General features: G+C 40.2%; 1 protein-coding gene across 7 annotated transcripts; it reads left to right on the top strand.

Annotated features, from left to right (window-relative positions):
* The first annotated feature begins 2,665 nt into the window (after positions 1 to 2,665).
* On the top strand, positions 2,666 to 11,481 carry mbpa (myelin basic protein a). Of its 7 annotated transcripts, XM_065948187.1 has the most exons (8): positions 2,666 to 2,962; positions 5,018 to 5,113; positions 5,572 to 5,598; positions 7,537 to 7,557; positions 7,995 to 8,053; positions 9,026 to 9,109; positions 9,218 to 9,238; positions 10,600 to 11,481. In XM_065948187.1, the coding sequence occupies exons 1-8, from the start codon at positions 2,843 to 2,845 to the stop codon at positions 10,784 to 10,786; spliced, it is 615 nt and encodes a 204-aa protein (XP_065804259.1). In that variant the 5' UTR covers positions 2,666 to 2,842; the 3' UTR covers positions 10,787 to 11,481. The 7 variants fall into 7 exon arrangements, with proteins under 7 accessions (XP_065804259.1, XP_065804260.1, XP_029134814.1 ...); XM_065948188.1 differs by lacking the exon at positions 9,218 to 9,238; XM_020642260.2 differs by lacking the exon at positions 7,995 to 8,053 and having other exon boundaries at positions 2,669 to 2,962; positions 10,600 to 10,815.
* The last annotated feature ends 2,592 nt before the right edge of the window (positions 11,482 to 14,073 follow it).

Genomic DNA, 14,073 nt, shown 5'->3' with positions numbered 1-14,073 from the left:
TGACTTCTACAGCGTCCTTCTTACACCTTGTCTGTAAAACAATGATATGACAAAGCGCATGTGCACGCCAAGTCTAGATGGATGTATGACCTCACTGACATTTCTCACATGTTGTTGGTTTCTTCAATAAACAAAAAAGGGTCTTCCTCTGGAGGTGGAAAAGGTACAGTCCTGATACATCCAGCTGCAGTGATTTTGTGCAGACATCAGCAGGGGGGAGGGGGATGAAGAAGAAAGAATCATGATTAGTGATCATGATCAACCATTATCCTGTAATGATACTCGGTGATCCTACAGCATGACAGAGGAGGGACTACTCCTGTTCACAGAGTGTCCGTAAATGATATTTCATCCAACCACAGCATGACATTTTCTGTTTTCTAGCTCATGTCCATGTTTAGCACATACTGTACCGCTGTGAATGTCCATGAATGCAAAAGCAGGTTAATTATTATTCATTATATATGTTATATCATGCAGCCGCATCCATGTTGCTTTCAAAGTGGACCCTGTCTGCTGGGAATCAAATCCATACAGCATCATCACTTTATTTTACTCTCATCTTCTTTGCTTTCTTTGTGAGTGAAAAAATAGATTTTTTTTCCCTGATGAATGTAATTTCACATCTTTTTCCAGAAAGTAATCGCAGCACATGTATCTGGTTCAGTATATTTTAAACTATATGTCCCGTCAGTCAAAACCTAAAATCTCAAATTTCAGGTTGCTGCAAATTCAAGGTCCTCTTATCTCATCCTCAGCTTCACAGGATCGATGCTACATCCTAAGAGCTGCAGGATAAAAAAAACAATTTCTAAACATCTGCAGCTGCTCCTCCACCTCTGAGTGATCTTCCCCAGCTGCCATTTACATCTCCTGTCTGAGTCCTTCAGTTTAACAGAAATTATCTTTTTTTTTTCTATCTCAAAGTAGCTTTCTGACTGTAAATAAAAAGCGTCAACAAAAACGCATCTGTTCTGAAATATTAATATTCTGATGCTGCATGGGTGTTTTCTAACACAACTTACCCCTCAACAGATCCGGCTTTGTTCTCTGACGGCTGCAGCTACTGCCCATGAAACAACTCGGCCAGGACTCGTTGTGAAGTGATTCAAAGGCAAATGTCGTCAGAATTTTCACAGCCACATATTCACGGATCTATGAAATCATACAGCAAAGACTTATTATAACAGAAGCCTATAACCAAGTGTCCTAACATTTGTGCTTGTATCACGTTGTCTTCATCAACACATGAGTTTGCAGGTGTCCAAACTTCTGAGCACATTGTGCACATATTAGCATACATGTTCATCTTCAAAGAAGCACATTAAAAAACAATAGTTCACCATATCTGCAAGTTTAAAGGGTTATGAATTGATACTTTGGGTTGGCCCCTAATTTCCATCTGGACAGTTGGATTTTTCTCAACTGGAAGGGCAAACCTAGGGGACATCTTCTCCTGATTTCTTTGCTGAAATGGCACCATGAAGGAACACTAATTGCATGTTCCTCACTGAAAGGGACCCCTGAAGTGCCCTTCATCAGGATTTCCACACTTAAGATGCACCACAGAAGCTTAGTCCCTTTTTCCACTGAAGTGAACCCCTTATACATGATCAAGTTTTCTACACTGGAGTGGCACTCTGGAGGGCAATATCTCTGTTTTTCCTTATCCTACTTTCTCCACCAAAAGACCGTCCATAAGGACACCTGGCAACATTATCTTGTTTTCTTCTACAGAAAGGACACTCTTTTCCAGTTTTCTCCACTGGAAGTGCTTGAGGTGCCAGTTATTTCACAACTGGAAAGAGACCCTGTAGTGTACTTTGACCTCTAGGGGCACATGTGATGGTTTTCTCCTCTTGAAGAACGCTCATTTAATCGTCCTTTGATTTTAACTTTTGTCTTGTTTTCTTAGTGAAAGTTATCCCTGGAGAACCCTTTGTCCATTTCCTCTCCACATTAAGTGAACCTTCCAGGTCAGCTGCTTTTTTTTGTCCACTGGGAGGGCATCCTGTTTGTTGCATTTTCTCTACTAGCCGCACCTTATTTTCTCCATTAGAGATGCACCATATAGAGTGAAATGAGCCATGTTTGATCCATTATCAAACTTTAGAGTACAACTTTAAACGCACCGTTTCTCAATAAGTGCAAGTTGTGCGTCTACCTGTTTGTTTTCTTAGTTTCTTTTTACCATATAAAGGGATCAGCTCTAAAGATGCAGAGTCACCAGGGGTTAAGTTTATTAGTCTGCAGAAACAGATTCTCGGCTAATGCTCACAAGTTTTCCAACAAGCGTTTCCTTTCTTCTGGGCCCCTCCATATGGTAATCTGGGTGACTGTACTTCCAATTTAAACACAATCCATTAAGAAAATATATGAGGCCGATTCAACAATGGCCTCACAGTGCGGCGGGGCTGCTTTGCATCAGGGTGTGAGTGCAGACTCAGAGATAACCCTTGTTGTCCCTGCGGCCGGGGTGAAGCAGATGGGTAGAGGAACAATGGGCCGGCCCATGCGGAGGGCGGCAGTGACTGACACAGCCACTGAAGATAGAAAGAATGCCTGGAGCCGAGCCAGATCCATAGATCCAAGGACCTCACTGCCCCCCCCCACTTCCCCCCCCCCTTCCCCCCCAACCATTCTCATGTCCCATGGTGCCCTGGGACCAAGGGTGCAACACCTTCAAAGTCGGCCCCTGTGCGTCAGTCAGAAGAGCTGCAAACTGCCCTGAAGGAGAAGCGGAGTCTAGTGTAGGCACTGTGGACTGGGACTGACTTTGAGGGAGGATTTACAAAGTAGTTAGTAAAAGGTCAACTCCACCCCAACATCGGCAACTACTAGCATGGCTACAGCAGGCACCTCAGGGCAGAGCACTTTCGGGCTCGGGAGGAAAAAGAAGGCTCCGGGTCTCATGGATCAGATTAGCAAGTTCTTTGGAGGCGACAAAAAGAAAAGGAGCAAGGTGAGCATCACTTCATCTCATTTTGACAAGTCTTAATGCGTCTTAAAACTGAAATGAAGTCAGGAAGAAATCTAATCTTTTATTCCCTCATTTTACCGCGAAACTGTGATGTGTTATACTTTGATTGATTGGAAAAAATCCTAGGAAATTCTAGTTTTAGTCAGTGAGGCTTAAGAAAGACTAGTGAATTGTAGTCCCTCCATTTAAAATTACTTAACGGCTCGATTTACTTGTCCTGTGACAACCATGTATCTGCAAAAGATCGGCTGTTTATGAACTTTGACCACATTTTTTAGCTTTTTGACTTTGTAGCTTTTATGATCGTCCACCGTGTCAAAGCTGTGATTAAGTTAAAGATCCAGGAGAACGTTTTAAACCAATTAAATGGCATCAAGACAAAATGTATGTCACCAATATTGGAGGCACATGTGTTTGATTGCAGTGGTAAACCTGTTTCTGTCATATTGTTGGGATTAAACTTAAAGAGATGAGTGACGGGTTGAAAGAGAAAAATCTACATTTCTCAGTTTGGCTTTTTGACTGGAGAGCACTGAGTCTCTTTATCCCAAGCAGACACTCCTTAATCCTGACCAGGCCGCAATTATCTGAGCCTTGGCCTGTTTTTTTAAAGCCCTTTATAAAGCAAAATTCATCCTCACCTTCTGTGATCCAGATGGAAAATTGGTTCTTAGAAGTCTTTTTCCTGGATAGAATTTGAAAACCTTGGCTTTCTCTTTATTTTTTAGATTTATTTTGGGGCTTTTTATGTCTTTATTGTAGAGCAAGGACAATGGATATAGAGTCGGAAATCAGGGACAGAGAGAGAGAGAGAGAGAGTTGGGTAAGATGCGGGTAAGATGCCGCAGGTCGGATTTGTACCCGGGCCGTCCACTTCTGTACATGGGGCGTGCAAAATAACCATTCGGCCCTGTTGATTTTTATCTTTATCCTTTATTACTGCTGCAAAAAATACCATAATTTCACTATTTTCTGAGTATAAAGCCTGAGTGTTCTCATTGAATTAGCACCAGATCTTTTCTAAACTGAAGGAATGATTCAGGTCTTTACGCAAAACTTTTCCATCTATGTTCAGTTTTTCAAAATTTTCTTTAATACATATCTTCTTTTGCCTGCACCATTATGTCGAACCTGTTTAGTTTGAGGACGAATGATTATTACCCAAAAATATGTTTTTCAGCTAAGCCGTTATGGTAGCTGCTCCTCGTCTTTTGTTGCAGGTACATTTAGTTTGTAATATCAGCCTGGTTCTGACGTGCAAATAGAAAATCTCAGACAAAAACTTCTTTTAAGTTCAATATTCAGAGCAGGTTCTGATGGGGAGGGGGCCCCAGGAGCCCGAGCTGCTTTCATACATACGGACCCCCTTTCATCTGACCATCCAAGCATGTTTTTCTTTTGAGTACGTGCGGCATGAAGACATTTGAAAAAACGTTTACACTAAGATCTTTTCCTTCAGGCTCTGTAAAAAAATATATCTTTATATTTCCATGGCACTTTTTGAAGGAGTTATGTTACAGAAAATACACAATAATGCTGAAAATCAGACACCAGCGTGTTTCTCTGTTGACAGGCAGCGGGATGAATCACACTGAATGACAATGTGCGTCAGCTCTCAAACTTGGCTTTGACTACTCATCACAATTCACTCTCTAGTATAAATCTGTTTCTTTTTGAAGAGCTTTAACTGCCTTTAATTCATAAAGTTTGCAGATTGTCATCATGGACCTACTTTTAGTCCCTTCTTTTTTCTCTCGGTCTTTGAGAAACTTCAGACTCTGCAGGTTGTAAAATCATTAGGTTAGGAGGTATAGCTTTGCAGCATGGACTAACGTTCAGGAAATGATTTATGCATTTTCAAGCATGTAGTGGACTATTTCATTCTGTATACACTGCATGTAAAGATTTACCTATGGCATGCAGATTAAGGGGATATAAATCTAGATGGATCTCAAAGTAGCAGTGCTTGATTTTTGTTGTTCACCATACGATAGAAAAACACAAACAAAGTCATCTAACCTCTGTTGATCCTCACAGGGGTCTTTCCGGGGTCACCTGGCATCTTCACCCCAGCAATCCTCGTCTCGCCGCCGCACCAATGAAAACGCCGTGGTGCACTTCTTCAGGAGCATTGTAAGTTGAATGAAACAGTGTCATATTGTTCACTTAACACTATAAATCACATGCATATTTCATACCTCTAATCGTGCACATTAAACCCATTTGTTGTTGCTAACATCTTGAGTTTTATTCAAATGTCTTCAGACTGTTTTTTGAGCTCAACAAATGTATTATCCTGCCATGAGATGCACAAATCAGAACACGTAACAAACCAATTTCCTCCAATTTACACACTATGTTTGCTTTGATTTACTTTGGCAGCATTTCAAACACAGCACGCTCAGCTCTCTCTCTCTCTTTCCCTCTCTGATTACAAAGCTGCGTGGCTCCTTTATTTACATACTGATAAAATAAAAAGAAGGAACTGCGGGGAAGCTCACTTGTTTGTTTATCTCAGAAGTTTGTTGATCTGTTTCTCCTGCAATCAGTCACTCTGTTGTTGTTGTTGTTTGTCGCTTGGTGTTTCTCAGGTTTCCTCTCCTCGTCCTAAATCCAGGGTGAGTCTCATTTTCTCACAATTTGTTTTATTGACTGATCCTGATGTGTAGACGCATACTGAGGATGAAATGATTTGAATTCAAAATGTCTTCTGATTATCTCCTATGAAGGGTTCTCCTGATTGAAACTCATTTTTCTCCATCATGTTTCTCAGTATTGGAATTCAACACCCACATTTATTTATTGATAGTCTTTAGACTTTAATGCATATCCTCTGGGGTTCCAGTGGAAACATTTGGGATTGTTTCCCCAGCGTTAGCATCACAATCACAGGAGATGCTGTGCCAGACAATGACATATTACGCAATCCCCCTCCCCCGCTGATACCATCAAGTTTAAATAAATAAAAAGGTACACTATCTTAATAATTTAAACTTTCACACAAACACTCAGTAAGTTTTAGATTGAACAGTTACTCTTTTGTTGGGTTAGCATGCTTACTGTCAGTATTAGCCATTGACTGTATATAAATATGGACATCGAGTCTTACTCTCCTTCCGTTTAACAAAATTGAAAGAAAAAAAAAATGAAACAAATTTTACTTTTGACATCATTTGGCTGGTGAAGCCGCAGAAATGACATCACGCCCCTTCAGCCACCAAAAACACAAATTAATCTCATCGATAAAACATCAAAGATCCCTCAGGTCAGTACAGTCTACAGCAGAACAGATTTGTGTGTTGGTTTTCTGACAGTTATGGGAAGTCTAATGACTCTTCTGTGATTCATAATTTTCCCTCTGAATGTTCCTCCTCTACTTAGACTATCTGGTAAATAACGTCGCAGGAGCCGCCATATGTCGACACATTACGTTACATTCGCTCCTTTTAGAGTTTCAAGTCAAACCTTTTTAAATCCTTAAAAAGATAAAAACTTGGACATAAATTAGCATGTTAATGACTAACGTAATGGACAAAATCCAGGTTTGAAAAACATTTATTTGAGTTGTATAATCATTTTAAAGTTTGACACATGTTTCATCTGGTAACATGGAGGAGTCAGGGGTATAACCAACATCACAGCCGGTCAGTAGGGGGAGCTTCACATCCAGGGGGTTGCTGTTTCATCCATCTTTTTTTACATTCTGATTACATGCTGTGCTAGTTATCAGCAGGTATAATGCAAGTTCAGCTTAGTAGTTTGTTTTACATGTTAACACAAACTGATTTGAATGTTAATATTTAAGTAAGCACATGCGGCAGAAATTGAAATTTGATCTGATAATTCCTCTTGAAGAAATTCTGGGGATCACCAAAGTCATTTAAAAACATTTTTACTCAAACCCGGTTACGTCATGACAGTTCTTATCAAGCCATTTTGTGTTCGAGTCATCTTTAATTCTAAGCAGTGTTCTTTTTTTAATTAATTATTTAATGCTATAAAACGGTATAAAAGGCCATCATTGACAGTTCTGTTGGCCAATCTGGCTCCTGCAGTGCAGTGTGGACCGAACTAGTGGAGTGCAGCAGAAACATCAAAAGAAAACATACCAAAAACAAACACAAGAGTCGTTGAATTTCTATAACCGGGAGTGTCTCCTTCAAATCAACGTAAGAATCTTTTCCGCTGTGGACTGCACCAAACTGAGGGATATTTGTCGTTTTATCGGTTAGCTTAATTTGTGTTTTCATCAACACAAGCGCCATGAAGCACTGCAATATTCTGGCTTCATCTTGTCCAACTGACGGAGGAGGCAGAGTCAAGCTGTCCGTTTGTATACACAGTCTACGGTCCACAGAGTAAAAACAAATTACAAAATAAGTATCATCCTATAGAGATGAATGTTTGAAACAAAAAAAAGATTCCCACCTCTACGCCCCTTTATCGCGACATCACTCATGTGACACCTGACTGATTCTCAGATGAATTGAGGGATGCTGATGCCTCTACACTTTCTCATCTCATCACATCAATGTCTGTTTCTTTTTCATGTCCAGTGGAGAGACGTCTTGGGCTTGGTACGTCACATGAAATCAAACAAAAGCACCCGTGCTGATTGCATCCCCACTCTGTGTGTGTGTGTTGGTGTGTTGGTGTGCAATGATCCCCTTTCTGTCTGCAGAGAGCTCCTCTGCAACGTGTCCTTTGTCTGCAGCAGCCCACCTGTTTCCTAACCGTCACGTTCACTCTTGTCTCTTTCTCACCGTGTACTTCACCGCTTTTTTGTCCTTGAAGAGAAACATTGTTTTATACCACAGCATGTGGAACAGAGAGATACTGAAATGAGAGCAAATACACCAGCGTTTACATTCAGTACCTGAAGCTTAGAAATAATTTTCCTTTCAGTCCCTGGTTGATAAGTGGAAGATATAAATATATTCATTGTTGAAAACTACAATTATTTGGTTAATTTTATGGTTTTATTTCAATCCCCTCCTTCTTTGCTTCAATCCAGAGCGACTCACTGCTTCTGGATGACTTTGAAACAGCTCGACTATTTATGAACCACAACCGGTAAACATTTTCTCTTAGGACCTCCTGGCCTGCATCACCCCTCTTCTTCTCTTCCACTTTGCTTCTTTCTCTGTAACACCTTCATCCCCCTTTGTGCCAGAGATGACTCACCGATCACTCTGTTTTTGGCTTCCCACCTCCTTTGTGTCCTTCCTTCATCTGTCTGGTGACTGTGGACAGCTGTATGAGTGTGAACTGACAGTGATGATACACCTGTGTCACTTCACCGCGGACCTTCCCCCCATCCTTGTCATCCTTTTTTTCTCTCCCTTGAGAAGGTTGCTGTCATCTGTGTCTGATCCTGTCACAAGTCAATGTCCTTCTCCACGGCTCAGCTGCTTATTCTCTTTACAAAAAAAACATCAAAAGACAAAAAAATCTCTTCTGCATCACACAGCTGCTGTTGCAGAGACAACCCATACCTGCAGTTTTGACTATTTCCCCTCAGCCCTTTGGTTATTTATTGAAGTTTTTTTTAACACGACTTTTAGATCGTGTTATAACTTCTTAAAGTTGTGTTCTCACAAATACCTGACATCAGCCCACATTTAGGATGCACAAGGGAAATTCCGCTCGAGGAAAAGCACTTTGAAAACTCATTGAAATCACAGATCCAGTAGACACAAAAGGTCAATCCATGTGCAATTAAATAAGAGTGATGGTAAACAAGGCATGTAGTGCTGCAGAGTGCTAAAGTTTGGGCTCTAAAAATAAATTAAGCATTCTTTTCTAATGTTTGAATAATGTATAAGGTGTATAGATGTGGGTTTTTTTTGGTCCAACAACAGCAGCAACAGTGCCCTCTGCAAGGATAAATTGTAAAAGTGATCCCACTGTGATGCTCTGAGGTTAAATGTGTCTCGTCTCGTAAAGACAGATCCATCGATGTAAAATGAATTAAACCTTAAAGGTTATACAGTGACAAAGCAGCAAACTGGTCTCCATGTGAGCTCATGGAGCATTTTGTTCTAGGCCTCGTCCCCGCGCCCCGAAAGCGCAAAGTCGCCGGTCAGAAGACGCAAAGACCAAAGCACACTGTCCAGACTCTTCAACCTGGTGAGCTTGACACACGTTTGCCTCCTTTTTAAAGTTTCCCCTTTTCTACTTGTTCAACTGTAGGCCTCATAAGCACTTGTTTCCTGTCTGTTTGCCCAAATGCAACAGTGACGCTCTCCTCAGAGATCAGTGAGTAGTGAATACATAAAGTATAATAACAGTTCAACCATTTCAGTTGGAATATTTTTCACACATCATCCTTTCATCTTCACGCTTTCACAGCCAACAGCTGTCGTCATCATAATAACTAACTAGCTTAAAGTTCCCATGAAACAGCGAGCAGAGAGCTACAACGATCATGTCGGCTAGCTGTTTTTAACTTAATCATTTTCCTTTTATCGTTTCTTGAATGACAAGCAACTAAAAAGACAATGGACAGAAAACATTTAGCCAAATTCTCAGAAGAAAAAAATTAATATTTGACAACCCATTAGCTAGCATCAGACAACGACTTCAGTTAGCATTACACCCTTGGCTAATGATACTGTTAGCGAGGAAGCTACGTGTCTGCGTAGGTGCTCCGAGTCACGGAATTTCAAATCCCAAAGGCAACCAGACGTGTTTAAGGTCTTGAAAACGTTTCCCCTCTCCTCCTGTGAGGTGTGTGTGAGTGAACAACCAGATCAGACGGATTTTGAAAAGCTATTGTTGAAAGCTATTGTCTAAAAGTAGCTAGTGGGTTATCAAATGTGTTGTTTAACTTGAACTTTGGCCCTGTTTCCCTCCAGATTTTCATTAACTATCAATGTAGTTTCTTATCAATCCAGAACCAATAAATTGATAACCACTACATTTGCTTTGTTTATTCTGCAAACAGCAAGGAACTCAGCAGTAAACGACCCTGAGTGTGATGTCAGAGGAACATGGCCGCTATCTGAATTTAAGTTAAAGTGCTGAATGTGAGATCACTTAAAAGAAGACGCAATGACCCATAACAGCTATAGCTAGCTCATTGGTGCTGTGCTGTCATGGGGGAAAGACATTTCAAACGAGCCTTTTAATCAGACGGAAAATTAGTGCATGTCACGCCCTTCGAGAGCAGGATGAGTCATCACATTGTGTTCCAGTAAACAACAAACTGAAAGAGGTTAAAAATGACTTTTTGGTCATTGTTTGTCCAGATTCTAATAACCAGCTCAAGACATTATGTAATCTGGAAACTGGCTTTTAGTCCTTAATTCATGGGAACTTTAAGAGCGACATTTTCATTTTACAGTTGTGATAAACTGTAAACCTGAATCTTACATTTACCCGTTCATTGATGACTTTCTGTAAACAGCATCTACCTGTAATTCTGAGGATTTATTTTCAATATTGTCGATCTCTTTGAAACCTACATATGAAGTCTTTGACAATCAAATCTTCCATGAACTCCAAGCACTGAAAACTACATAACTTCGTATTCACTCCCAAACAAACGTAAGCGATCACTGGGGGACAAAGAAAACATTTATGTACAGTAAAGTCATTGTCCTCTTTCTTCACTCCAGGGAGACACCAAGTCCCGCCCACCCCCTAAACGCTGGAGCACCATCTTCTGAGCTCTCCGCCGAGGACCAAACCACAGATCCAACACCGATGGGGCAAGAGGAAGAAGAAGGAGGAGGAGGAGGAGGAGGAGGAGGAACAGATCTGCAAGTGGTGGACTCACAACCTCAAGAAATGTTAACAAACTAACACAAGCCTCCCTCAAGTTTAGACAGTAACGACACACCTGAAATCTATTGTCAAAAGTTGTAGGTGGTCACTTTGCAAGTTTTCTTTTTAATCCTACTTCTCAGCGTATCTTGTCTCAGTCCATATGCCGCTGTTTAGAAGATATCTGGTCATACGTTTGGTTAAATATGTCACACATTTGGGTAACTTAGTCTGACGGTGCTCATGTCTGCTGTCTGAGGTTCGTCTGTGGCAGATGTTTGTTCTTTCTATTTGTCTCCTGTCGTCCACATTTTGTACATGAGTGATGTTTTGTGTATCTCGCTGCTTTAATACAGCTCACTGCTCCCACAAAGAACAGGAAACACACTACAGGGAGCTCTTGTTTGTCGTTGTGCGTCTGTTGCAAGGAAATGCGTTCAAAACTGGAAGACTATAGTTTATGATATGTGATAAATAATGAGTCTAATTTTGTGGTAATGTACGAGTTTTGTTTCATTAAGTAGCAGTGTAATTAATAAACATGTACATGAGGTATAATGCCATGTCCAAATAGAAGAAATGCCCTTTTTCAAATGCACTGAGACCTTTAAAACGACTAAAAAAAAACAACTTAAAATGACGCGTTTGCTCTCTTTTCTGTATCGTAGCTTCAGCATGAATCTAATTCATTGTAAGTAATGTGTTTTCATCTTAAAAGAAGTTCAACATTTTAATGTGTTTTGTGTTTTATTACAAGATGACAGACAGATGTTCACTGTTTCTGATGGTCGGACAGTAAGTGGCTCAAAGGTTTAAGGCGGAGGCACAGAGATGGTTGGAGGAGTTTTGGTACTGAAGGACGGTATAAGAGATGTTTCTATTGTTCTGACATGTTGTGTGTTGTTCATGATAAACTACACTGCCTTTCTCATTTGTACATGCTGTTTTTGTGGTCAATCTAACACAAGAGTTGCTCTGTACAGATGTTTTTTGTCTGAGGTTGCTGACATTTGGTGGTGCTACATGAAAATGAACCCATACTTAGAAACTGAGTGTTTTGTTTTCTCTTAATGTTTCCTCTGTTTTACATGTTCACTTCTAACTGGATGTAAACATAATATGTTGTATCCCAGTTATTAAATGCTTTAAAAAAAATCCGACTTGACTGTTCCATTTTTTCGATCTATTTTCAGATATCTTCAGGATGATACACATTTACAAACCAACACTTTCATTTAGCTTCAAATAGTTTGACATTTACGAAATAATGCTTATTCACCTCGTGCAGTTGAAAGACAAATACATTTTGACCTTTGATGGTGCATTAGTGATGTTTTCCTATTGGTTAAAAGAGCAACAGCCTTGGCAACGACGTAAATAGACAATTACAATCAGCCAGCATGGTGTGATGTTTTGGTTTTAATAATTGGTTAAAAAGGGACTTAATAGTGTTTTATAAACATTTGTCTCTGGATTCTTTGAGAGAGCTTGAAAGCGGGACGGCCCGCGGGAGGATGCAAGCCATGCTGAAGCCATGATACCTGGCTTAGCAGTAGACAGTTTTACTTAGCATAAAGCCTTAAAACACTTTGTCCAAAATATGGCTGACCAACACCTTAAAAGCTCAATTATAAACATATGATGTCTAATTGAATGAAGTAAAGGTTGTTTCCCCTTGTTTCCAGTCTTTATGCTAGCCTACAGTAAGCTAACAGACTCATGACTATTGACAGATTTATGACTATATATGACTGACTGGAATCAAGATTTCCCTGTCAGCTATCTTTTAGCAAGAACGCCAATATATGCGAAAATGTCAAACTCTTTTATTTATTATACAAAAAATACTCAAACTTAAAATTATATCTCCTTTATGGTCTCTGCAGTTGCTAGGTATCAATGAATCTACACTAAAGACAAAGAAATATTGCACGTTGTTGTCTGATCCCATTATTTTAAGAGATTTTCCCAAATCTGTCCGATCTAAGACCTGTGTGAAAGTATTACACCTTCTAACTGCTACCACATGAGATTTGTTACCACTACAATCAAGTCAGACCTCATGGCATGACGACTCGCTTCAAAATGACTGAGAAGCAGAAAAACTGAAAAGAGGTAAGTCAAACTAAAAGAATTATGCAACAGGCAAGGAAGGCAACTGCTTGGGGCAGATGCCGTCTGCTGCTGAGAACGCTCTCTCCTCATTTTAAACAATTGAAAGAAGACGCTGGTGCTCAGAAAGAAAGGCTAGGTGGACACAGGGCCTTATAGCTGTGTAAAAATCTACATTTTACGCTGACAGTCACAGTAAAGGAAAATGAATGGTTTCATTGTTTTTTAATATCTTTATGTTGAATGAATAATACTGTTTACTTTAACAAGAAAAAAATAAGATCATTTGCAACATAATGGGGGTAAACGCTAGTTAGATGGGCCCCCTGTGAATTTTTGCCTCGGGCCCCAACAGACTCTAGAATCAGCACTGGAAGTACGAACAGCATTAGCCTCTAACTCAACCCTCGATTTATTGATTTAAAAGACTCACATGCTCTGAAATATGCTCTGGAGACCAATCACATCTCTAATAATATAATCCTAATATCTACACAGGCTGAAAAAACAAGGGCTTTAACTACAACGAGCGGTACATTTTGTCCTTTTCTCAACCCTTAATGAGGATGATACGCAGAAGACAGAAAAAACAATGTTTCCCATCGTTAGAAATAATGCTGATGTGTAACTTTTCAAGGACAGCTGCCCTTAAAAGCTCAATTATCTAAGAGCTCAATCACTCCTGCATGCAGTGTTCCTGCCATAATTGGCTTGGCGGTGCAATATTCATATGACTCAAAGGAGAGATTTTCAACCCCGCCCCCCTTTACTTTGATGTAAAGAATAAATCAACAAAAGCAATGTTCTGTATACTGTGTTCTATATACAGTGCAGTATGTAATATCGTGATGCCTTGTAGCACCTCTTCATAGGGGTTCTCTTTGATTGTCGCGGCCTCATGTTCACTTTTGAAATGGAAATATCCATAGACTAGAATGCACCTGCATATATTCAATGACAGCCACATTCATTAGCTTCTCATCCTTCAGGTTCTGTGGGGTTTCTTTCAACCGACAAAGGATGCCGTCCTCACACTCAGAGGAGACCTTAAGCACGATTTGATTAAAAGAAAGTGAGGCTGCAGTGTTGTGCAAGAGAGACCTCTGGTGCTACAACGCTGTGCTGCAAAGGAACTTTTTCTACAATGAGCCTCAGTGTTCCAGCAACACCCATTAACATGAGGTGTAATGTTCCAGAAAGAAGAGACATGTTTT

Source organism: Labrus bergylta, chromosome 19, assembly GCF_963930695.1.
Source record: "Labrus bergylta chromosome 19, fLabBer1.1, whole genome shotgun sequence".
Lineage (NCBI taxonomy): Eukaryota > Metazoa > Chordata > Actinopteri > Labriformes > Labridae > Labrus > Labrus bergylta.
Note: the sequence above shows the minus strand (reverse complement) of the source record. Positions and strands in the feature narration are given on the sequence as shown.